The sequence below is a fragment of the Salvelinus sp. IW2-2015 genome, linkage group LG7 (genome assembly GCF_002910315.2).
Source record: "Salvelinus sp. IW2-2015 linkage group LG7, ASM291031v2, whole genome shotgun sequence".
In the NCBI taxonomy this organism is placed as follows: domain Eukaryota; kingdom Metazoa; phylum Chordata; class Actinopteri; order Salmoniformes; family Salmonidae; genus Salvelinus; species Salvelinus sp. IW2-2015.
Window position 1 is genome coordinate 13,354,220 of NC_036847.1, and position 27,105 is coordinate 13,381,324.

General features: G+C 44.2%; 1 protein-coding gene across 2 annotated transcripts; it reads right to left on the bottom strand.

The window, feature by feature from the left end:
- Positions 1-4,829: 4,829 nt before the first annotated feature.
- On the bottom strand, positions 4,830-26,863 carry LOC111966422 (protein FAM110A). Of its 2 annotated transcripts, none has more exons than XM_023991036.2 (3): positions 26,731-26,863; positions 8,003-8,318; positions 4,830-7,844 (listed from the first exon to the last, which is right to left on the bottom strand). In XM_023991036.2, exon 3 carries the CDS (start codon positions 7,834-7,836, stop codon positions 6,457-6,459), a length of 1,380 nt encoding a protein of 459 aa, XP_023846804.1. In that variant the 5' UTR covers positions 7,837-7,844; positions 8,003-8,318; positions 26,731-26,863; the 3' UTR covers positions 4,830-6,456. The 2 variants fall into 2 exon arrangements, with proteins under 2 accessions (XP_023846804.1, XP_023846805.1); XM_023991037.1 differs by lacking the exon at positions 26,731-26,863 and adding an exon at positions 16,708-16,865.
- Between the last annotated feature and the right edge of the window lie 242 nt (positions 26,864-27,105).

Sequence of the window (27,105 nt, forward strand, 5' to 3'; positions counted from 1 at the left end):
AAAAACCACACTGTCCCCCGGTCTTCCCACAGGAAACAGCACCCAGAGCATGTACACTCACACACACAGACCCCATCTGCCCCTTGTCCCTAATCAGCTTATCACTGTCTGTCATCCTCCCTCCCGCCGGTGGGTGAGTGTGTCAGGGCTTGACATACATTAGCAGAAGCCTTCTTATAGGAACTAGGGCTCAGGAAGTCTTCAGTTTACAACACCAACTCCCCATGGCCCCCTGTTTAACCCAGGCCTCATAGTCTAAAGCCAGACTCCACACACACATACACACACACACCCACAGAACAGAGACATACACTCAGCAAACATGCAGTACACACTAAGACGGCTACATTTCCACATGAGTGTGTGTGATTGTGAGCAAATGCAGATGTGTGTGTGTCTGTGTTTTTCCCCTTCCAGAGCCCAGCTGATCTCTGTCAATATGGACATATGGCCTCCTCTATGCCTTCCTCACTCACTCAGCCTGAGAGCTAGCTGATCCCGTTTGTCTGTCAGTCTAATGGGAAATGACAGAGCATGGGAAAACACAGGAAATATGCTTGAGTTTACTCCCTGTCCTGCACTCCAACATTCGCCTTGTGTCTTGAAATGGCACATTTCACGTCATAGGATCCTCTACTTTTGAAAAGCTGTTGAAAGAAAATTTGAGGGGCCAATAAGGCATACTAAAAACACAATGGCAGTAGTCCCTGCCTTGTCTGTTGTCCTTATACCTGTGTTCCTTACGACATCAGTTGTTTACTAAACAAAACACTGGTCTTCCCAGACCAAGGGAGTCTGCTCCTTCAGTATAAGCCCTAAAACCCAGCATATTGGCATGCAGAAGGTGCACTCTCTCGCCCTTCCTTTCCTCCCCCACTCCTCCTCTTCCTCTCTCTCCACTGAGGGCTGGACATGAATCACTGCTGACCAGAGTGACAGGTGGTTGGTGCCACTGGGCGTCATCCCAGCCTCAGGGACAATATTTATCGCTTTGTTTATGGATCCATAGCACATTGCTGCCCCAATACCATCAACACTATAACCCTCCCCAAAACTACTTAAACCTGCACCCTAAATCAGAACACATCCTTGGGTGAGGAGGTGATGTTGAAGTAACGTGCCATGGGACAGGGTTTGGCAGGCAGGGCCACTGTGGAATTCAGCAGGATTCAGCAGCTGGGTAACAACCCCGACTCGGCCCCCTCCCCATCTATTCCCTATTCATCCTCCTCTCCYTCAGTATGGAGAAATGCTCCATTGAAGACAACTGGGTAAAGTAGGCAAATAAGCTTCCGTAAATGGAATGTAATTCCCTTTATATGCGCTTTTCTCTCTGTGTATTCTGATCTTGAACTTAAAACCTTTTCTCAATAGGGGGGCGCTATTTTCACTTTGTAAAAAATCGTGCCCAAATTAAACTGCCTCATACTCAATTCTTGCTCGTACAATATGCATATTATTATTACAATTGGATAGAAAACACTCTCTAGTTTCTAAAACCGTTTGAATTATATCTGTGAGTAAAACAGAACTCATTTTGCAGCAAACTTCCTGTCAGGAAGTGAAAAATCTGAAATCGAGGCTCTGTTCCAGGGCCTTCCTATTAATTTGCCTGAAATCTATGGATCTACATGCACTGCATACGCCTTCCACTAGATGTCAATAGGCAGTGAGAGGTGGAATGGGGTGTCTATCTTGATCTGAGGCCGAACCAGAGCTTTTGGAATGACGTGACCAGAATTTTCATTGTCTTGGAAAGCGCGAGAAGGGACCCCAGATTGCGTTCTGAAAAGCTTTCGCTATAGACGTTAGATATCTCCGGCTCTGATTTTATTTGATATATGTGTTAAAAACATCATAAAGTAGTTATTTTAAACCGAGTTATATCAGTTTATTGAATGTTTATTGRGATTTTCGGCATTTTCTTTTCTTTGCSTTATGTGAAGTTGGGCACGTTTGRGCCACATGGCTAGCTTTGGTTGCTAATTCGACAGGAGAAGAGGACATTCTACAACCAAACAACGATTATTCTGGACAAAGGACAACTTGTACAACATTCTGATGGAAGCTCATCAAAAGTAGGAACCATTTATGATGTTATTTCGTATTTCTGTTGAAAATGTTTAGTCATATTTTCCGCCCTGATTTTGGGCGCTGTCTCGCTATAACGTAAGCTGTATGTCGTACTAAAGTTATTTTTAAAAATCTAACACAGCGGTTGCATTAAGAACTAGTGTATCTTTCATTTTCTGTACAACATGTATATTTTAGTAAAGTTTATGATGAGTTATTTGATTAGATTAGGTGACTCTCCGAGATTTCTCCGGACAATTTTTTGCAATTTGACTACGTATTCACATTGTAAAACCACGATTTGTACCGCTAAATATGCACATTTTCGAACAAAACATATATGTATTGTGTAATATGTTATAGGACTGTCATCTGATGAAGTTTGTCAAGGTTAGTGAATAAATTTATATCTTTTGCTGGTTTTTTCGCTATCGCTACCTTTGCGGTGAATGAATGCGGTTGTGTGGTTGGCTATTGTAGTAAGCTAATATAATGCTATATTGTGTTTTCGCTGTAAAACACTTAAAAAATCTGAAATATTGGCTGGATTCACAAGATGTTTGTCTTTCATTTGCTGTACACCATGTATTTTTCATGTTTTATGATGAGTATTTAGGTATTGTAGTTATTCTAGCTGCTTTGGTGATATGTGATTGTAGCTGCAATGTAAAACTATGATTTATACCTGAAATATGCACATTTTTCAAACAAAACATATGCTATACAATAAATCTGTTATGACTCATCTGATGAAGTTGTTTCTTGGTTAGTGACTAATTATATCTTTATTTGGTCGAATTTGTGATAGCTTCCTATGCGGTAAAAAAATTGTGAAAATATGCAGTTGAGTCTTTTGCTATCGTGGTTAGCTAATAGAAATACATAGTGTTTTCGCTGTAAAACATTTTAAAAATCGGAAATGATGGCTGGATTCACAAGATGTGTATCTTTCATTTGGTGGCTTGGACTTGTGATTTCATGATATTTATAAGCTAGTATTTACTTGTGGCGCTATGCTAGGCTATGCTAGTCAGCTTTTTTACTGATGAGGATGCTCCCGGATCCGGGATTGTGACCAAGTAGAAGTTTTAAGCATGAGAATAGCTTATGCCGTATTCTGACCTTGACTTAATGCCCTAATAATTCTACCACCTTTACGCTCGAGGAAACTATGAAAAAAATCTAATTTATTTTTCAGATAGAAATAACACCATTCTCCGTGCACTGTAATTTACAAATTGATACGAGTTATTGATAAGAGCTATGTAAATGAGTAATGCATTTGGATAAAAAATAAATGACAATTTAGATCTATTTTACCTTCTGATCTCTGGAGACAAATGTGAAACCAGTCATATGGCAGCAAACTGAAGCATATCAACTTTCCCACAATAAAGTTTATGAAAATGCTGTGCCATTATGCATAATTTAAATTGTACGGTCTTAACTTGGAAGGATGGGCCCTCTCGAATGACTTAATTATAGGCTACCCAGACTTCCTCTGTTTCTATCATGTTAAATATTATCCATTGTCAGTAGGCCTAATAACCACACACTCAACTGCCAATTTACTGTTAGTTCCCTTCAGTTGGTACAGCCTACATAATCATATCATTTATTTTGTTCTTCTGTTTAAATCCCGTCTCAGCCATGTGGTTGTTTCTGAGGATCATTAGTAATAGTTGATAATATAAAAAGACATGTAGGCTAATTAAATCATTTTGGAGCGGAGCGCAGACCAAGCCATAACAGTTTGAAGCCAACGCACGGCGCAATATTTTGCTGTGTCAAAGTTCCATGGTTAGTGCAGGCAATAGACAAGGCTATAGCCTACTACTGTACACTAGTCTCCCTATTACAATTATATGTACACTAATCTTCCAACATTACCATGGGTTGAAGAACAATGCGGCATTTTTCAGAACGAATCAAACCCTTTTCTTTTGTGCGTGAAAGCTCTCCTAACCCGTTTATGATTCATAAATACTTTCCTAACCCTAATAAATCTACTAGATCAGAATATTTGTAAAAGTACTAATTGGTGCTGAAACGAAGATGAATGTCTGTATTTACATGGCTTTCTTTCATTGATCCCTAATATTCTGAACCTGTTCTCGAAATATATTCTATTGAGTGTGTCGACAAAAGTCGAACTAAAAAAGGTACACCATGTTTAAAAGGAATGGCTTAAGATAAATGTACTGAAAACACAGCAAGTGGGACAGTTTAACAGTTGAATTATATTTATTCAGCACGCGCAAGGGAACCACGTCGACAAAGGTCATTACGCACCTGCATAAGGTAGGTCTAAACAGCAACTAATGAGAAGTGCGTAGGAATGGCGAGCGTAACAAAGGCAAAATGTTCTACGGCGGGATCGGGCCCAAACAGCACCAACACTCTTCTGGACCTGTGCCATATCAGGAAGAAAATAGAACTGTAGCACGATGTACTCAATAAACAGTTTTTCTTTCTAAATAATGGATGAGAGACTATAGAAAAACAAAATAAATAAAAAACTTGTCAAAAGGGACATGGGAGTGCTGCTGTCAATTCATGCAAAAAGGAGATTTAGAAACAGCTGTGGGTGTTCCTCTGGACCCGCATCACATTGAAAATCTCAGAACTCGGCAAAGCTGACCTGTAGTCTCTAAAAAACAGAGTCTATGTCCATATGCCGTCACAACGACCTTAAGACATTCAACACCATTGAATATTTTGGTAGGCATTGAAAGCATAATCACTGACCAGGGAAATATTTTTTTCCTAAAACTTTATTCTTTATTGACATGTTAAGAAAGACACCATGTTGCAAGTTGTAGCTTGACTCTTCTTTGGGCAGCCAGACACTGCTGACCTCAKTGCTGACCTCACTGCTGACCTCAAAAGCACATCAACAGACTGCTCAGTCCTAGACCCACACATCATCTCACCACTGAGCCCTCCATCAGTCTCCTCAAAGGAACAGGAAATCACATAAATAAACAGCCTCCCCTCTTTTCCCTTCACACAGAGCAGAGTGCCAGGGCTGGGGTCAATTCCATTTCAATTCGTCATTTCTGGAATTTGAAATGGAATTGACTCCAACCCTGCAGAGTGCATATTATCATTACACATAGTTCAGAATTCAGTTACACACAACATTCACACTACTGTTGTGCGGGTGGCTGGTGCCTGGATTTTGTGTGCATGTGTGTGAGTTTGTCTGTGTGTATGTTCACATAGATACAATCAGATTGCACTTTTGTACAAAGCTTGAATGCTATGCACCAGTTGTTGAATAGTACGATTACAATAGTTTTGTAACAACTTCAAATTGCATTTTTAAAAGACATATTAGACCATCTTCTCTGCAGGCTGTCGAGGACACGCAGAACCGAAYACACCTTCTGTTTACTTTCACAGAATTCCCTCTTTCCTACTCCATCCTGATCCCCAATCCATTGAGCAGTGACCTTCCTCACCCAGACAGCACCCCTACACTTAAGACTCTCATCCGCACCCAGACATACTTCTTCACTGAATAAACAGAAACTGCACCAATGCTTGATTAGAGACCATGTTCACCTGCAATACAGAAGGCGACAATGCAGTACACAGCTACAGACGTTACTCCGTCGCAGACCTGAACACGTCTGTTTTCACTGTGTATTTGTGAGTACAGGTGATTGTGCTTTGTTGAGATGACCCACAAATATATTGACTTTCACTTGCATGCTGGAAAGCAACATCAACGGTATTAATGAACAGTCTTAGAGCTAAGGTAAAAAATAAAATAAAAATACATTTTATGGAAGGTTTCATGTTTCACAGTATCAATGTGGTTCTAAGTCTTACTTGCTCTTCACACACACACACACACACACACACACACGCAGCCTATTCTTGCATCATCAGACTAGCTCCAACCCCAGTGCAGACACAACTGGGCTCTGGGACCCTCTACACAGCCTCCTTAGTACCTGTGTGACAGACTGACAGACAGCAGGGACCACAGCATCACTGGTCTACTCCCATCAACATCATCCTCAGCATTCAGTCATTTCTATCCCTGACATGATTGCTTTCAATGTTTGTTTGAGAAGTGTGATTGCTGGTCCTGCTCTTCTAGGGAAGCAGTCCTGACCTGCAGCCCAGATGAATTCATGTGCTCTCCAACTTTGAAAGATTGATGGTTCAAAAATAATGACCCCCCCCCAAAAAGGTATATTCAAAAAAATTACGTAAGGCAACAGAATAACAATGTCCTCCTTGAAACAAAAAACAATATATACCAAAGACCCCTCAATGGTCTGTGGGATTTATCAATAAATAAAAATAAAAAACACAATGTGGGGCAGGCCTGGGTATCATTCCAGAGCCTCCCTGTCCTGTCTCTTTCCTCTAAACATTGGACACAGTATTGGAGTCCCGCGCCTGGCGGATCCCGTATAGCCACTTGATGACGCGAGCGTTCCTCTCGATGACAGAGATTCCGTAGGGGACACGCTCCCCGGGTTGGGCAGGACCCTCCTCGTCCTCCCCCTGTTCCCGTGCCTGCTCACACTCAGAGCTGGGGGTGCTGACACTGCGCATCTTGGACACAGACACAATGTCTGAGCTGGCCCTGGCGAAGCGCTCCACTCCCCCCATGCCCTCTACCTCCTCTGGGTGCAGCCCACAGTAGTTGAAGAAGCGCTCCAGGTCGGCTGTGGCTCGTGAGTACCGGTCGCTCAGGTCAGACTTGGAGCGGTGTAGGGAGGGGTGTTTCCGGGCCGAGCCGGGCCGAGACCCCCTGGAGCTGGCTGAGGACAGGCGGGTGAAAGCAGGAGAGGCTGGGGGCATCATGCCGGCCCCAAACACCATGGGGCTGGGAGGCAGGTAGGGTGGGGAAGAGGGGAGAGCCTGCATGGGGGTGGGGGACAGAGGTTGAGTCTGGGGCTGCTGTGGAGGTGGTGGTGGGGCCTGTGGCTGGGCTACCTGTGGCTGGGCAGTCTGTCTGGGCTTGATCGGAGGCCGGAGCTGGGTCCTCAGGGGCTTCCTCACCTCAGCCTGGGGCCTAACATCCACCCTGCGCACCGTCACTGAGTTTGGAGTGCTGTAGGGCACTGGCACCCCCACCCTGATGCCCCGTGCTGGGACAGGAGGTGGCCYGCGGCTGGGCTCGGCAGGGGAGGCCTGGCTGTTGTTGTTAAAGGGAGAGGTGGAAGAGGAGGATGTGTTGCAGTTATTAACATGTTTAAAGTCGTTCAGGACTCTGTTGCTCCTCTCCTGGTCAACTAAGAGTCTATTCCCCATGCTGTTCCCCCCTGATGAAGGAGAGGAGGCGGAGGGCGAGGAAGGGACGGGAGACGGGGAGCAGTGCAGGGGTCCATCACACACGTTGATGAGGTTGTTGAGGATATCCAGGTTAAGAGGGGGTCCCCTCCGCCACCCTACCCCTCCTGTCCCTCCTCCGTTCTCTGAGTCGGCCGGCRGCCGCGGGACCTTGCGGGCCGGGGGGGCGTTGATCCGACACTGCAGCATCATGCCCGGGGACAGCAGAGGCTTGCGGATGATGGGTGGTTTGACAGGCTCCTGCCTGGTGAGCACCACCTGCTGGCTCTTCACATACTTGGCCTTGTCCGCCTCCAGACGCTCCACCGCACTCAGCTTACGGGCTCCAGGCTCCGCGGGCCGCCGGAAGTAGTCGGGTCCCTTGTTGAGGATGCGGAAAGGCATGGCTGAAGTGAAGGGGACCCCCACCAGGCACCCGTCTGAGGGCCGGAGGGTCTCTACAGGCATTCTGGGGTCTGAAAGAAAAGCAGAGAGAAAGGTAAAGAGTGTGAGACAGTAATGGTCAACATCCTTTTCGTGCTCACAACTGTCTTAAACCAGAGAAAATAGGTGTTTTGCATGGCCCCTTTTATCCCCCCCTCCCTCCCACACAAGGCCCAATTAACTTTCTTACCGGTTTATCTGCTACTGCTGCTGCTCTTACTTCTCCTTTTCTTCACGTCGTCTATCTGTCCTCTTCACTGAAAGGCTAATTGTGGGACAGGGTCACCATGGTTCACATTCCACATCAGTCCGGCTCAATGACCCAACGGGGGGCAGGTCCTGGGGTTAGCCTAGCCTAGCGGCCGCTGGTTGGTAACTAGATCACACAGGCAAACTGACAGAYCAACTCAAACTCCTGATCCTTCTGTCCGTCCCGGAAAAGCAACAGATCAACTGGCAGCTCCACAGATTCTCAGGGATCCTGGAGTGAAGCTCCAGCAGGGCTCCTGGAGAGGAGAGAGAGAGGAAGACTGTGTCAGACTAACAGGAGAATCGCCCTGTAACGTTACTGCTCCACATTAACAAAACGCACACGGGAGCACTCTTAAGCAAAAGGACAGCAGACCGGCCGGCTTTAATACGCCATCRGACTCCTCCCCTAAACACACTCACTGCCTCCGGCTGCTGGGTCCCAATGCAGCCAATCACAGGCCAGACTGGGAATCTCAGCAGGGCAGGGAGGGGTGGAGGTTGGAAGCTACGCTGCTATTGGCTTTAGTCAAAGGACTCTGACCAATTGCACCCCTCCCCCACTGACAACAAAACAAACTGAATTTTCATTCAAATTAAATTATTTGAAAGGGAGAAGAAAAAAGGGGGAGAGATGTGGGAAAAAAAGCTGCAATATTTTACATCGAGTTGCATCAGAGTCTTATTTCAACATCCTCAACTGCTCCACTTGTTCTGCTCTTTGTTCAACACTATAGCCATACAGTGAGAAAGTATGTGAAGAAATATGAGAAGGTAAAGACATCAGCTGATCATGTTTTATATCCACTCCAAGCCTCAATCTCAGGAGCATCACATCTTCCTGGTAAAGATTGGACTTTTTAAGTACTCTTAAATACATGTGGAGAAAGAAGAGAATTGCTCCCTTGTTGTTCCCATGTCTATCCTCACAGCCGATTACAGCTGCTCTCGTCCACCAATTCTGTCGTCTCCTTTCTTGATCCCCAGTTTCAGAGGAATTGAAAAGCAATTCCGAATGTAATTTTTTTTCATTACAGTTACACCATCAAAGCCCCGGATTACATCACACTGAGTGTTACTGCGGGCTGGGCTCATCTCTTTCCCCTCATCATCATCATCATCACCACGATCATATTCCTCAGTACATTTTTTATTCATCTTTTAATAGCCTTGCTGTCTCCCAGAGCCCATGTCCCCCCTCTCCAGCAGCATCAGAGAGAAAGCAGGACCGACAGGCAGCAGCACGTACTACTGTAACAACGCACACTGCTCCTTCCATCCTCTGACAAACCAAAGGAGAAATCTCCACCGAAATAGAGCATAGAATACTAGTAGGAAATGCCTCATCCTGCTATAAAATAATGTAAAATATAGTATGACCCTGAGTCTACCAGTCAGCTACCAAAACTTAGGGGAATGGATAGATATGAACATAGGAATGGAAAGGTTAGTGTACAGTACAGTGTGCAAAGACTCAAAGGGTCTGTATAACAAGTGAGCCGTAGGGAGCACGGAGAGAACAAAAAAMAAATAACAGGAAGGATGTGACTGTAATCATGACAGTGGCACATAAAACAAGGTTGCATTGCCTTGTGCAGTTCAATCTCTCCTCACACACAGCTGTCTCGAAGAGGCAGGTCTGTTAATAGCTGGCACAGTTGCTCAGGCAGAGGGGTGAGGAGGCTGGCAGGCTCTCTGGTGTCTGTGCTAGACCCCGACCCAGTCATCATTCACATCCACAGTTACAGTACAGCTCTTCAAACATGCAGGCGAGGCTGCAGCCCTACAGAGCCACTGACATACACATGAGGGCAGGACACTGTCAAACACTCCAACACAGCAGCTGCTGGTCAAAGGCTAGACAAATCTCAGAGAGTACCCTTTCCAGAACCCATATTTTCATTCAGACAAGAGACTCAGTAACCCCCCTGACCTAAATCAACTGCCCAATTAACTACCACAAGCCTGGTTACCATTATTGTATGGTTACACATACTGGATGTAATCACACAAARAAATTGTTGTTCTGGTAATTATCATAAACCTCTCCTATTCCTGGTGATAAGAGAGGGTAATCATTTTCTTCCTGGACGGTGCCACTGCCTACCACCCATATAAAACCCACCCTAACAGATGGCATAATCCTGAAATCCACTCTCCATCCCCTCGCTTTGTTATCTGTGCCCCCAGCCAGTGATACGGCTATGAATCCCAAATGCTGTGTATTAACAAGGAAGGTGTCTAAACACAACCTACCCATCGCCTCCTGAAGCACCAGCAATTGTCATTCAAAGGTAGATCCACGGTTGTTGCCGCATTTACAAAGTGAAGATTTACCCCAGTGTTTTACCCAAAAGMCTCAGACTTTTGTTTCCATCACAGGCCAGCACCCGTGTCTCACTGGGCCATGGCTCCAGCAGACCTGCTCTAACTTGGAGCCCAGGCAAGGCCCTGGGTACTTCAAAGCTGGCATCTACATAATACGGCTAAAGTTTTAAAACCCGTCACAAAGAAAAAGTCTTGAATGATGCAGAGGTTGTTGATTCTGGTCGCCACAAGTCTTTAGTGTAACACTCCTGATGGAAACACAATAACACTAGTGCTAACATTGACATAAAACACTAGCGACGCCCTGGTGTGGGGATAAAGGCGTTCCTCATGCTTCCCAGAATCAGTTCGGAAGAGTTTGTGCATATATTATGACGTGTTTGTTCGTTTTGGGCTTCGGACAGGGTTGTCGTCAGCTGTTCGGGCACACAAGGCAAGCCAAAGTTAGGCAGCCGAAGTCTACGACCCTTTGTCTGATTGGTCAACAGTAGGGATTCTTCAATAAAGTCTTTGTTGTCCTTCAACGAGAGACGACTAGTTTTCATGTAAAAATTTTAATTGAGAAATCCTGCACCAAACATCTTAGTTGTAAAATTGCACGACTAAGATCTCCTTGGCAAAAAAGCCAATTAGTGACAGACTTCTTGAGTMCTTAGATTAATTGTGACTATTTTAAGMWAGTGTCCTGGCTACAGCGTCTCAAAATGGACAAACAGTACTATTGCCATTTTCTTCTCATTTTTCAAGCGACGGTGTTTTAAGGGAGTATGTGAGCCACTCGTTTGGGTAGCCAGCAGAACTAAAGCAGTCTCATTGAAAAAGCACCAACACAGTGCAGGTCCATAACCTAACAATGTATTTTGGGTTTGGTTGTGTAAAAGTCAATGTCATACTGTTAAAAAAAATCTGTATTGTTTATCACTTGTTTTCTTTGGTGCAAATAAATTCAACTTTAACTAGTTCCTGCCCCAGGCTGAGGTGTGAACTGATCTAATAACAAGAGGTCCTGAGCAACTGTACAGGGGGGGGGAGAAAGGGCCAGGAATACCTCCTGTCAGAAACAAAAACGCCTCCAATTGCATGGCATGCTGGCTGGCTGAGACAGCCCTTGGACATGCTGCCTGCCTGGCTGAACATTCAACTACATCACTCACTGTGGTTGGAACGACCACAGACATGGAGAATGGAAATAGCTGTGCTCTCCCTAACCAGGCTAACAGCAATATTCTACCTCTGTTTCGTTGGGTGTACAGTTTTTCATCCAGCTGATGATTAGTGGAGAATGCTATGCCTTATGAGAAAATCACATGAAGCCACAGGTGCTCCATCCATCTGTGGTCAGCGCCAACCCAGTAGGCTCTGGCTGAAAGGAAAAAGCAGCCCACAGAGTACATGGCAAGAGAGCCATGAGGGGTAATTACAGGGGAATTATGTGACTGGAAGCAATTTGCTTCTCCCATAATATCCATCACGTGACAGAGACAGAGAGCAGGGGGTTGGTTTAAGAGACAGTGAGGAAGAGGGCAGGACTGAACAGAGTTATGTTTACAGAGGAATTCCTGAAGAATACAGCCTTACAATTCATATGCTTCAAAATAAAAGGGCCTCCGTCAGGCAGTGGTGCTATTGAAAAGGGTTAAAGTGGCAGACAGTAGTCTTGGAAAGCAGTTTCAAGTCAGGAGCCAAGCGAGCCGGCCAATCAGGAGTCAGTTGGTTTCCCCCAGTAGCCTTGGCCTGCTGGACATTGACCTCAGAGTGAAGGACAACAACAGGGGTGCCACCTTCTACAGAAGAGTCACCACAGAAAGAGGGGGAAGCGAAGCTGCCATTGGCCGTGGTTTCTCAGGTAGGCTACATCACACATATAGAAGGAAGCAGTGACGCATTTCACAACAGGAAACGTGACCGAGATGGATATACAAACAAACACAGTGAGATGGTGTGACTGTCTGTCCTGCTGGACTGAGAGGCTAGAGGACACTGCAGGGCTGTGAACTCACCTCACTCTGCGGAGCTATGTATGTATAGGCCTTTTCCACTAATCTAACAGGCCGACTACAGAGCAAGGAAATGTATAAAATGTCAGACTTGATAACCTCACTCACAGCAACAATAAAACATGTAAAAAGACCAAAACCAAGATAGCTCTACTAAAAACAACCATTGGCAACCCAATGGATAGCACAGAGCCTGATTGTCCCCACTAACCCCACCACCAACTGTACTCCAGATTTATGGTCACCCAACAGTTCAGAGGTTATCAACCACTGTCTCCAGGGGGTGATTTAAGAGGTTTAACTGGAGTAAAGAAGATAAGTTTTCCCAGGAGAGGACTGCTGCTGCAACTCCACAGTATCAGCAAATCTCACGGTATCTAAAACCTCTAACCTTATGGCATAGGGTCAATGTCTATATCCTCCACACACATGCTGAACTGCATTAAAGTTAGACTAATGCAGATTGGGCTGAGATGGATGGCGAGAAACCCCATACTAGAGTGTCCGTTAGGGTACAAGTACAGATGTTCTGTGCCTGCCAACACCCCCGCCCGCCCTAACAATCACACTCCCAGGAGGACAAAGTCAGAGAGTCAGATTAGAGCTAGTCATTAGAGCATAGCTCCCCCTCTAACCCATCACTGTCTGTCTATGGCTTCAGGATACAAAATCCCATTCACAATTACATACACTGGAGAGCCCAACTGACCGTCTAGTCTACTGCTCCCCACCCCCCTCACACAGACAGACGTCGCACGCAAACATGCACACACAAAATACATCCTTCACACAAATACACACTGACCCATCTCTCGCTAACCTGAGCAGTGTGCAGTGTATAACCGTGTGTGGCCTAGGCTAAATGAGGTAATGAAACAGCAGGTGGTACAGCGCTCCCTAGGGGAGCTAAGCTCTGTAGCGCAAACATACAAAGACATCTGTAATTTGTCCACATTAGCCCACTCGGAAAAAAGAGAAAGGGGTTCAAAGACAATTCTGAACCAAGAGAAAAAGTAGGCCTACGAGGAAAAACACTCATCAGTCATGTTGACAGAGGATTAGACAGTGTTCCATATAGCCCTAAGTTACCCTAACAAATCAAAGTGTTCCAACTCAATCTCAATTGTCATCTCTCTGTTATAAATGTTCACAAGCATTCATGTTTCTCTGAAAACCCTAGGGCTCCGTGTTCAGTCCCCTGCTGAGCAACCTTACGACCCTGCGTCACTCCTCATCATGACTAATCTTAATGTTAGATAACACAGTATAGACAACACAGTATAGACAACACAGCCGTGGCCTTTACTGTGGTAGCTCAGCCTAAGGGGAAAGAGATAGGGAGTACAAATCCCCCCTCAGCAATGAATGCATTCCAAAATGCAGGCGCGGGCGCAATCACATAGACATGTCCCTAGCCAGCCAGCCAGTAATCACAGAGACGTGATGCTGGGGAAGAGTGTGGCCGGGCTGTCGTCGTCAGTGGTGCCTCAGTGTTGGCTTTGGCAGAGAACCCCACTTTCCCACAGATACACACACGCTTCGCAGTCATCCAATGATTAACCCCTGGAATCCAGGGTTGTTTTGCCGTATGCAGGCAGAAAGCTCAAAGTGCCCCTGAGAGAGTGGGGATTTTCTGTTTGCTTTAGCTGAAGGCCAGAGGAGATATGGCCTCTATACACTAGCCTATACACACAGGCTGACAGCAGAGACAAAACATTCACCAGCCAACATGTGATTCTGACTTAAAGCGACATTATCCCAACATCATCATGGTTTTCAACATGCTCATTCTCAAATGCATTGTTGGCAAGAATGTGTTTACTCTTATTCTTCCACACATACTTTCACCCAATTAGGGCCAGAGATGATTGTCTTGGAAGCAGAGCTGCCAATTTTTATAATCAAGGCCAGTATTTAGGTTAGGAAAAATCAAGCAACCATGAGACCACAGGAGCCAGAGAGGATGGACAGCTGCTGTGTCTTGATGGATAGAAGTCTCCATACGCTTGGTTTTCACTACAGTTGAAGTCGGAAGTTTACATACACCTTATCCAAATACATTTAAACTCAGTTTCACAATTCCTGACATTTAATCCTACTAAAAATTCCCTGTCTGAGGTCAGTTAAGATCACCACTTTATTTTAATAATGTGAAATGTCAGAATAATAGGAGAGAATGATTTATTTCAGCATCACATTCCCAGTGGGGTCAGAAGTATACATATACTCAATTAGTATTTGGTAGCATTGGCTGTAAATTGTTTAACTTGGGTCAAACGTTTCAGGTAGCCTCCCACAAGCTTCCCACAATAAATTGGGTGAATTTTGGCCCATTGCGCCTGACAGAGTTGGTGTAACCGAGTCAGGTTTGTAGGCCTCCTTGCTCGCACACGCCTTTTCAGTTCTGCCCACACATTTATGGGATTGAGGTCAGGGCTTTGTGATTAAGACTCCAATAGCTTGACTGTTGTCGTCCTTAAGCCATTTTGCCACAACTTTGGAAGTATGCTTGGGGTCATTGACCCATTTGCAACCAAGCTTTAACTTCCTGACTGATGTCTTGAGATGTTGCTTCAATACATCTACATAATTTTCATTCTCATGATGCCATCTATTTTGAAGTGCACCAGTCCCTCCTGCTGCAAAGCACCCCCACAACATGATGCTCCCACCCCCGTGCTTCACGGTTAGGAGGGTGTTCTTCGGCTTGCAAGCCTCCCCCTTTTTCCTCCAAACATAACGATGGTCATTATAGCCAAACAGTTCTATTTTTGTTTCATCAGACAAGCGGACATTTCTCCAAAAAGTACGATCTTTGTCCCCATGTGCAGTTGCAAACCGTAGTCTGGCTTTTTTATGGCGGTTTTGGAGCAGTGGCTTTTTCCTTGCTGAGCGGCCTTTCAGATTATGTCGATATAGGACTCTTTAAAAAATATATAAAAAATGTATCCCCTTTTCGTGGTATCCTATCGCTAGTAATTACTATCTTGTCTCATCGCTACAACTCCCGTACGGGCTCGGGAGAGACGAAGGTCGAAAGCCACGCGTCCTCCGAAGCACAACCCAACCAAGCCGCACTGCTTCTTAACACAGCGCGCCTCCAACCCGGAAGCCAGCCGCACCAATGTGTCGGAGGAAACACCGTGCACCTGGCCCCCTTGGTTAGCGCGCACTGCGCCCGGCCCGCCACAGGAGTCGCTGGAGCGCGATGAGACAAGGATATCCCTACCGGCCAAACCCTCCTTAACCCGGACGACGCTAGCCCAATTGTGCGTCGCCCCACGGACCTCCCGGTCGCGGTCGGCTGCGACAGAGCGCGAACCCAGAGACTCTGGTGGTGCAGCTAGCACTGCGATGCAGTGCCCTAGACCACTGCGCCACCCGGGAGATAGGACTCTTTTTACTGTGGATATAGATACTTTTCTACCCGTTTCCTCCAGCATCTTCACAAGGTCCTTTGCTGTTGTTCTGTGATTGATTCGCACTTTCCGCACCAAAGTACGTTCATCTCTAGGAGACAGAACGCGTCTCCTTCTTGAGCGGTATGACGGCTGTGTGGTCCCATGGTGTGTACACTTGCGTACTATTTTCTGCACTAATGAACGTGGTACCTTCAGGTGTTTGGAAATTGCTCCCAAGGATGAACCAGACTTGTTGAGGTCTACAATTTTTTTTCTGAGGTCTTGGCTGATATCTTTTGATTTCCCCATGACATCAAGCAGAGTCACTGAGTTTTAGGCCCAGGCCTTGAAATACATCCACAGGTGCACCTCCAATTGACTCAAATGATGTCAATTAGCCTATCAGAATCTTCTAAAGCCATGACATCATTTTCAGGAATTTTCCAAGCCGTTTAAAAGGCACAGTCAACTTAGTGTATGTAAACTTCTGACCCACTGGAATTGTGATACAGTGAATTATAAGTGAAATAATCTGTCTGTAAACAATTGTTGGAAAAAGTACTCGTGTCATGCACAAAGTAGACGTCCTAACTGACTTGCCAAAACTATAGTTCGTTAACAAGAAATTTGTGGAGTGGTTGAAAAATGAGTTAATGACTCCAACCTAAGTGTATGTAAACTTCGACTTCAACTGTATACTGAAAACTTACAAATTATATGCATCTAGTTACAAATGTAATGTGCTTCAGGTTGATATGAATATCATTTACATTCTGGAGTACAAAAGTTATTTCCCTTGAGTCAGTTTGGTTACCTAAAATAACAACCAAGCACCCTGGTGTAGAAGCAAACAAACACAAACCACGTCTAAACACTCCGGCTGTTTGGTCAGCTCGTCCAGATAATCCTAGTTTACTTACTTGTGTGTGTTCACGAGCGGAATCCTCAGCTGAGTCGCAAAGATCTGGACCAGAACACTGGAGAATCAAGCACTCTAGAGTGAAAGCTGACTATGAGAATGTAGAGCATGCATCTGGGTCCTGAGTGAGTGTGTGTATGCGGAGTTCTGACTGAACACAAACCTGTAGAGGCTGGTTCACTCCCTCACTGAAATACTCCTCCTCCTGCGCTCACTCCACCCTTTGCCTTGAATCAGGAAGAGCCACTCTGGAGGCAGGAAGCAGCCAGGCAGGGCCTCTTCCTCAGTCACGTGAGATCCCTTACACTTTCTTCCCATTTAAAGGCTTAGCCTAGACACATTTTCCTTTACCTGTTACAGATTAGCAAAGGAATGGTCCCAGTGAAGGATTCCAGTAAACTGTCAAACAATTTAAAGCATAATTTTTAACCACCATAAAATAATTTGTCCCTAACAAACCCATGAACAAATAATCTTTTACCCGTTCTATGGATTTTCACTTTCCCCAGAGGTTATTCCAGATGAAAAACACCTCTGGTCTGTTAGACACAAAGTGATATACCTCAAAGAGAAAGCTGGGTGAAAGACAAGAAAATCACGTGCCGGTGTGGCTGAGGATATATCCCGTCATTAATACTTCTTACGGCTAGGGGTTCCTTGACAACATGCTGAAAAGGTAGAGCGCGAAATTCAAAAATATTTTAGAAATATGCAACTATCACACATTCACAAGTGCAATACACCAAATTAAAGCTTAACTTCTTGTTAATCTACCCATCGTGTCTGATTTCAAAAAGGCTTTACAGCGAAAGCACACCATATGATTATGTTAGGTCAGCGCCTAGTCACAAAAACACATACAGCCATTTTCCAGCCAAAGAGAGGAGTCACAAAAAGCAGAAATAGAGATAAAATTAATCACTAACCTTTGAAGATCTTCAGATGGCACTCAATGTTACGCAATACATTTATGTTTTGTTCACTAAAGTTCATATTTATATCCCAAAATCTGTTTACATTGGCGCGTTATGGTCAGTAATGTTGTGCCTCAAACATCCGGCGAATTTTCAGAGAGCCACATCAATTTACAGAAATACTCATAAACTTTGATTAAAAGATACAACTGTTATTTACAGAATTAAAGATATAGTTCTCCTTAATGCAACCGCTGTGTCAGATTTCAAAAAAACTTTACAGAAAAAGCACACCATGCAATAATCTGAGTACGGCGCTCAGACACAAAAACAAGCCATACACAGGTACCCGCCATGTTGGAGTCAACAGAAGTCAGAAATAGCATTATAAATATTCACTTACCTTTGATGATCATCAGAACGCACTCCCAGGAATCCCAGTTCCACAATAAATGTTTGTTTTGTTCGATAAAGTCCATAATTTATGTCCAAATACCTTCCAAACTCACGAGGCGTGGGCAAGTCAAGGCGAAAGTTCAGATGAAAAGTTCAAAAAGTTATATTACAGCTCATGGAAACATGTCAAACGATGTATAGAATCAATCTTTTGATGTTTTCAACATAAATCTTCAATAATGTTTCAACCGGAAAATTCCTTTGTCTTTAGAAATGCATGTCGCTCTCACGGCCATGCGCGTGACCAGCTCATGGCACTCTGCCAGACATCTGGTTGAAACAGCTCTCATTCCCCCCTCCTTCACAGTAGAAGCCTCAAACAAGGTTCTACAGACTGTTGACATCTAGTGGAAGCCTTGGGAAGTGCAATATGACCCCATAGACACTGTATATTAGAAAGGCAATGAGTTGAAAAACTACAAACCTCAGATTTCCCACTTCCTGGTTGGATTTCTCAGGTTTTCACCTGCCATATGAGTTCTGTTATACTCAGACATCATTCAAACAGTTTTAGAAACTTCAGAGTGTTTTTTTTWATCCAAATCTAATAATATATATGCATATATTAGCTTCTGGGCCTGAGTAGCAGGAAGTTTACTCTGGACACGCTTTTCATCCGAACGTGAAAATGCTGCCCACTTTCCCAAATAGGTTTAAGCCTGGTTGGCCTGTGTTACAGCAGCAGTCCTACTGGGAATACATGGAAATGACTAGGCTATGCACCCAGCCCTGTGTGAGTTGATATATCCAAGTCCATTCATATCAGCAGCTTTATGGCTTCCTGTAAGCAAGGCCCAGACTTTACAGTACTTCTCTTCTACAGTCCAAAACATGCACGTGTTGCTTATTTATGGCCAACCGATGTGTAGGGTGGGGTGCTATGGACAGGGCTCTGTGGGTAGAATTATMAAACTACTCATTTTCCTGACACAGCACAGTGAGAATCGCACTGGCCTTCCACTCAAAAATCCCACTAGCTAGCTGTGTGTATGGTAAAGAACATCAACACTAAAATAGTGTAATATTTATGTCATGATTTAAAAACGTCCAGTTAATAACATTTTATTCCACCAAATAATGTCCTCCATCTCAGGGGCCCATTAAAACAGAGCACAGCGAGACCAGTCCGATCAGAGAAATCTGTCTTGCCTCTCCCCGAGTATGTCATCTGCAGAACTCCAGCGACGAACATCCCAATGATCCCACACCGCCTCCTAAAGCTGAACCCCCTGCAGACAGACCGTCAAGTTACCTCGTCTCTCCTGCATCCTCTGCTGCGTTGAAACCGACACCACTGCCAGGGCAACAAGCTCAGCAGAACAACTACTGACCATCAATAACAACTTCCAAAGTGTACCCAGTGGCTATGGTAATGTATCACCATGGGAACCCAAGTGTAGTTGAGCGTACCCGACAACTGCTCCTGTTCCACCTGCGCTAGCCGCAAGGTAGGTGTCGGAGAGGATTAAATAGAGTGAGTCTATGATTGTTATAGCGGGAGAATACCAGCTTATGAACAGCTACTGTATGGCTGACTGCTACTGCTCTATCAGATTCTCCATAACAATCCATGTTCTGCATTCTTGTTTTAGTTGAGAGTGAAAAGGGATATGGGGTGCAGGTTTACTATTAAAGCAGTACCAGTCCAGCCCAGTTCCCACACCAGATAAGCCTGGCCTCAGGGCTCACACACACACACACACACATTCCACAGGACAGACTGTAAACCAGTCTGACGTGCTCACATTACACATCAGCATGCCCAAGCAGGCCCTAACTCTAACTGCTGTGGAACACACACACACACACAACAGCTGTGACAGTCATTGAATATTGGATTATGGTAGTTGACCAGCAAAATGGCTGTGGCCACCACAATAACCGTCCGAACATCAAAAAAAATAAGTTTTTTTATATATATAAATATTAAAAAATGGCCCGGAGGCCGGACATCCCCAACCTTGTTTAAATGGACCCCAAAAAAAGTGCTTCTCTTTCAAAAACAAGGACATTTCTAAGTGACCCCAAACTTTTGAATGGTAGTGTGCATGCACACACTACATTCAGAAAGTATTCCAATCCCTTGACTTCTTCCACATTGTTAAGTTACAGCTTAATTCTAAAACGGATTAAATATTTATTTCCCCTCAATCTACACACAAAACCCCATAACGACAAAAAAAAAAAACAGGGTTGTAATAACTTTTTGGCAAATTTATTACAAATAAATAAACATAAATATTAAAGACCCTTTGCTATGATACTTGAAATTGAGCTCAGGTGCATCCTGTTTCCATTGATCATCCTTGAGATGCTTCTACAACTTGGAGTCCACCTGTGGTAAATTCAATGAATTGGACATTATTTGGAAAGGCACACACCTGTCTATATAAAGGACCCACAGTTGACAGTGCATGTCTGAGCAAAACCAAGCCATGAGGTCGAAGGAATTGTCCGTAGACAGTATTGTGTCGAGGCAACAGATCTGGGGAAGGGTACCAAAAAAATTCTGCAGAATTGAAGGTCCCCAAGAACACAGTGGCCTTAAATGGAATTAGCTTGGAAGTACCAAGACTTTTCCTAGAGCTGGCTGCCCAGCCAAACTCGGTCGGGCGGGAAGGGTCTTCGTCAGGGAGGTGACCAAGAACCCGATGGTCACTCTGACAGAGCTTCAGAGTTCCTCTGTGGAGATGGGAGAACCTTCCAGAAGGACAACCATCTCTGCAGCACTCCACCAAGCAGGCCTTTATGGTAGAGTGGCCAGACGGAAGCCACTCCTCAGCCCACTCGGGAGTTTGCCAAAAGGCACCTAAAAGACTCTCAGACCATGAGAAACAAGATTCTCTGGTCTGATGAAACCAAGATTTAACTCTTTGGCCTGACTGCCAAGCGTCAAGTCTGGAGGAATCCTGGCACCATCCCTATGGTGAAGTCCTTGGTGGCAGCATCATGCTGTGGGGATGTTTTTCAGCGGCAAGGACTGGGAGACAACTCAGGAGAGAGTGAGATGAATGTAGCAAAGCACAAAGAGTTGGGCGAAGGTTCACCTTCCAACAGGACAATGACACTAAGCACACAGCCAAGACAACGCAGGAGTGGCTTCCGGACAAGTCTCTGAATGCCCTTGAGTGGCCCAGCCAGAGCCCGTACTTGAACCTGATCAAACATCTCTGGAGAGACCTGAAAATAGCTGTGCAGTGACACTCCCCATCCAACCTGACAGAGCCCGAGAGGATCTGCAGAGAACAAATGGGAGAAACTGCCCAAATAGAGATGGGTATGACGCCTCAGCTTGGCACAAGAAGATTCAAGGCTGTAATCGCTGCCAAATGTGCTTCAACAAAGCACTGAGTTTAGGGTCTGAACACTTATGTAAAATCAATTTTTTGGGTAAAAATATTTTGGGTTTGTCATTATGGGGTATTGTGTGTAGATTGATGTGGGGAAAAAACGACCAGCTTCACCTGGAATGCTTTTCCAACAGTCTTGAAGGAGTTCCCACATATACTGAGCACTTTTTGGCTGCTTTTCCTTCACTCTGCAGTCCAACTCATCCCTAACCATCTCAATTGGGTTGAGGTCAGGTAATTGTGGAGGCCAGGTCATCTGATGCAGCACTCCTTCTTGGTCAAATAGCCCTTACACAGCCTGGAGGTGTGTTGGGTCATTGTCCTGTTGAAAAACAAATGATAATGCCCGCTAACCGCAAACGAAACGGGAAGGCGTATCGCTGGAGAATGCTGCGGTAGCCATTGTTGGTCAATTTCTTCAACACACGATCATGTCTATCTAATGATCAAACATACATATATGTAGTAGAAAGGAAACATACTCTTTGTTTAAGTATTACAATTCTCCTTTAGTAATACAATTGTAGGCAGTAGTTGATACAGAGTACAGTATATGATAGCTCTCCCCAGGTTCTGCAAAGTGTCTAAGACATCCTGTAACTTATATAGCCTCCCCAGTTCCCCTTGTGTGACTTTCCCTGGCAACATTTTAATAAATCTAACCTCCCCCTGACAGCAGCACCCATCTTGTCAGCAATTAAAAGCTCAGAAGTGGGTTTGACCGAAACTTGACCTTTCATGGCAAGTATAAGGTCATAACAAGGTGAACGAGTCTAAGCATCTTCTGGCAGCTGGCTGTTTTCATCAGGTCTGCGGCAGCCTTGTGTTCTCAGAAAACCAGTAGTATTCTCAGAACCTCAGACAGCCACAGTGGGGCCCAGACAGGAGTATGAGAGTAGGCGGTTTCCACCTTCTGATAGTGTCTGAAGGGCACAACACTCACAACAGGTGTTCACACACACACACACACAGAGAGGTCTCCTGAGAGGAGACCGTACACTTTATCATAAAACAACTTATTAACCCTTTAAAAAAGGCATGAGGCCTTGGTTTAAGCCCTTCACCATGCTGGTTAAGTGTGCCTTCAACTCTAAATTAATCACTGATAATGTCACCAGCAAAGCACCCCCACACCATCACACCTCATCCTCCATGCTTCACGGTGGGAACCACTCACTCGGAGATCATCCATTCTCACAAAGACACGGCGGTTGGAAACAAGTCTCAAATTTGGACTCATCAGACCAAAAGGACAGATTTCCAACGGTCTAATGTCCATTTATTGTGTTTCTTGGACCAAGCAAGTCTCTTGTTGCTGTCATTTAGTAGTGGTTTCTTTGCAGCAATTCAACCACGAAGGCCTGATTCACACAGTCTCCTCTGAACAGTTGATGTTGAGATGTGTCTGTTACTTGAACTCTGAAGCATTTATTTGGGCTGCAATTTCTGAGGCTGGTAAGTCTAATGAACTTAACCTCTGCAGCAGAGGTAACTTTCTTTCCTGTGGCGGTCCTCGTGAGAGCCAGTTTCATCATAGCGCTTGATGGGTTTTTGCGACTGCATTTTCAAAGTCATTGACATTTTCCGGATTGACTGACCTTCATGCCTTCAAGTAATGGACTGTTTTTCATTGCTTATTTGAGCTGTTCTTGCCATAATATGCTTCTACACCTGCATTGCTTGCTGTTTGGGGTTTTAGGCTGGGTTTCTGTACAGCACTTTGAGATATCAGTTGATGTACGAAGGGCTATATAAATAAATTTGATAATATGGACTTTGTCTTTTACCAAATGGGGCTATCTTCTGTATACCAACCCTACCTTGTCATAACACAATTGGCTCAAACGCATTAAGGAAAGAAATTCCACAAATTAACAAGGCACACCTGTTAATTGAAAAAACAATCTAAGTATTTACACTGAATAAAAACTGTCCCATGTTTCATGAGCTGAAATAAAAGATCGCAGAAATGTTCCAAACTCACGAAAAAGCTTATTTCTCTCAAATTGTGTACACAAATTTGTTTACATCCCTGTTAGTGAGCATTTATCCTTTGCCAAGATAATCCAAACGACAGGTGTGGCATATCAAAAAGTTGATTATACAGCATAATTATTACACAGGGGCATCTTGTGCTGGGGATAATAAAACTGCACTCTAAAATGTGCAGTTTTGTCACAACACAATGCCACAGATGTCTCAAGATGAGGGAGCATGCAATTGGCATGCTGACTGTAGAAATGTCCACCAGAGCTGTTGCCAAAGAATTTAATGAGCCGCCTCCAATGTCGTTTTAAAGAATTTGGCAGTACATCCAACCAGCCTCACAACCGCAAACCACGTGTACGGCGTTGTGTGGGTYAGCTGTTTGCTGATGTCATCATTGTGAACAGAGTGCCCCATGGTGGCGGTGGGGTTATGGTATGGGCAGGCATAAGCTAAGGACAATGAACAAAATTGCATTTTAATCAATTGCAAATGACATGCACAGAGATACCATGACAAGATCCTTAGGCCCATTGTCCTTCCAGTCATCTGCCTCCATTACCTCATGTTTCAGCATGATAATGCACGGCCCCATGTCGCAAGCATCTGTACACAATTCCTGGAAGCTGAAAATGGCCTGCATACTCACCAGACATGTCACCCATTGAGCATGTTTGGGATGCTCTGGATCGGTGTGTACAACAGCTTGTTCCAATTCCCGCCAATGTCCAGCAACTTCACAGTCATTGAAAAGGAGTGGGACAACATTCCACAGGCCACAGTCAACAGCCTGATCAACTCTATGTGAAGGAGATGTGTTGCGCTGCATGAAGCAAATGGTGGTCAAACCAGATACTGACTGGTTCTGATCAACACCCCTACCTTTTTTTAAAGGTATCTGTGACCAACAGATGCATATCTGTATTCCCAGTCAAGTGAAATACAGATGAGGGCCGAATGAATCTATTTCATTTGACTGATGTCCTTATATGAACTGTAACTCAGTATAATCTATGAAATTGTTGCATGTTGCGTTTATATTTTTGTTCAGTGTACCTGTGACTTGGCATTCTTGCATTCCCCACAAAATAATCTTCAATACATAACAGATTTTTATGCCTAGACTAATTGTTCAGTAGATAGTTGTGGGTGTTTTGTTATCACTGTTGCCATCTTATTCGCCCTTCAGTCAAAGCTTTAGCCATCTTTTCGGCATGTCATCATAACTATAATACATTCTGTTTGGCTTACCTCTGATACAAGAAAAGAGAGATGCAAAAATAAATCTCAAACTCCAAACTGAGTAGGGCGGTAGACAGACAATCTCCTCGGTCCTCAGCTCAGTGTCAAGGGCAGAGTCACTGACCCCATTCCAAAGTGTTCATAACTTAGGAGGGTGAGGGGCCACGAGACCACTCCTCTCTCCATGCTGTAGCTAGGGAACCTATTCTTTACCCTCAGCCTGCCTGAGAATGTTGTATAGGAATCACTAAAAATGTATTGAATAGGGCAGCGTTGGAGTGTGTTGGGATGTTTTACGGGTGGCTTTTAAAACATGGTGTGTTTTAATCTGACAGTTTAGTAGTTAAAATTAAGTTGCATAATGCTGTGGTGAGTGGACTGGTGGATTACTTGGCTGCCAGCGCAATCTCATCACATGGTAGATAACACAGACAGAGTCAGCAGCACTGACAACAACCAGACTCAGTCAGCGAGAAGGCCAGCCTAACAGTCAGCCACTGAGTGATATGACTAACATCTTCACATAACTATTACCCCACCAGCAATGTGGGGGATTTCCTATTCAATCCCACAAAATGACAAATCACCCACACTTTTTCTAATAGCCTACTCTGTCACATTCCTACTATGTCAAGTGGAGCAGAGCACAGAGTTTGAAGTCAGGTCTTTTTTAATTAAGTCTGAGCTCATAGGCCAGAAGGTCAAAACAAGCAAGGTAATAACTGTACTAACCCAGATTGTTAGTTACATGTTGATATTGTGAAATCTGGTTGGGTTACCCCAAAGACAACATTTTACTCTGTGTGTGTGTAGTTATTCAAGGCCCTAACAGTGTGTGTGCGACAGTTATTGTAATAATACGGACATCTGCTACAGGCTTTAATCTGACAGGATTTAGGACAGACAGACCAGAAATGTGTGTGAAAAGGATACTACTGCAGCTCCAAAAATTCATTACTAATCAATTGGGCCAGAACGATACCAGTATCGCAATATTTGTTCATGCCAAAAATGAAAACAAGCATACCAAACTCTTTCTTCCTTTGAAAAGCTACTATAAGTAAAATATGTTATTCTATATCTTGAAAAATAAAAGAAACGTGACTCTGGATGACAACATAATGATTTATGTTTTCTTTCCACCATTAGGGCTGTGTTGCTAAAAAAAAAAGTTACATCTGCTTCGTTTCCCCCCTCCCCACGATATTAACAAGTACCGTGATACTGTTATCGTCCCAGACCCACTAAAGAAAGTACAAATATTTACTGTTGTTAAAACAACCGAGAGTGCAAATCCAATTTAGGAAAGATTCTGCCATAAATTAATTCTAAATAACATCCATAGAAATACACTGTTGCAACTTGTCTGTGTGTAGGCTACATTATGCCTTAATAAAGCTTTGCTATGGTTAACGTTAATTGCTAAAGCTCGGAATCACTCTGGCACTTCCCGACGAGTTAAAACATCAAAGGTTCCTGATAAAGTTAAGAAAACACATGTTGGTATCCAGTCTCACCACTATTGAGGACGTAGCCAGCAGGCTCCCTTCTAGGGAGCAGAACTTCAGCCCTTGCCTTACACAGAAACACGCGTGCAAATATACCAACCGGGACATTGAGAAGTAACGTTAGGCCTAGCCTAGTCCGCTTCCTTCCCGAAAACACCCCATTCATTTGACACCCACCTAATGTTCTGCATGGAGGTAACACCCAACACACCTATCCCAACCGTTTGAGGATAACAAGTCACATAGAACACGCACCATAAAGGAATTTGTTAAATTAACCTACCTATATGGTCCACTACTAATGCCAGACACACAGGTCACCTTTCCAGTCAACACAAGTTACCCAGTTGGCTGACACAAAATTATTTTACACCTTTCTCTAGTCCATTTGCTTGGAAAAAGGTGTGCAATCACAAAAACATGAAAATAACACAATGTAAATATGGTTCTAAAACCCTACTTACTAACGTTAGATAGACCCATTCTCATGCCTACAGTCTGTCATTCATTCTGGTTGTAGAAAGCTGAATTGGAATGCAAGGAAATTCTGTGTAGATAATTTACTCACTGTGTGTTTTCGATGCTTTATCTTGCTACAGTAGATTTATGTAAAGGGATTTCCAGACTCGTATGATAACGCTATAGGTAAGTATCCATCGTCGGCGTGGTTGTAGATCAAGTGCATAAGTACGGGAATTCAATATTGGCGCGGAAGATACCAACTCAAGTCCATTTAGTGGCAATATAAAAAAGTCAGGTGTAATTTGTCTTCAAWAATCAAAACCCTACAAATATCATACATATCTTTTTAAGAACAAATCCGATGGTATTGCTTTAGATTAGGACTAAATGTTGTAAATATTGCATAGACGTTCAAGGCATGGGATCTTGTTCACCCCTCATTATGTCCCAATTTGGTATGCCCACAATCCGCCATTGGTCA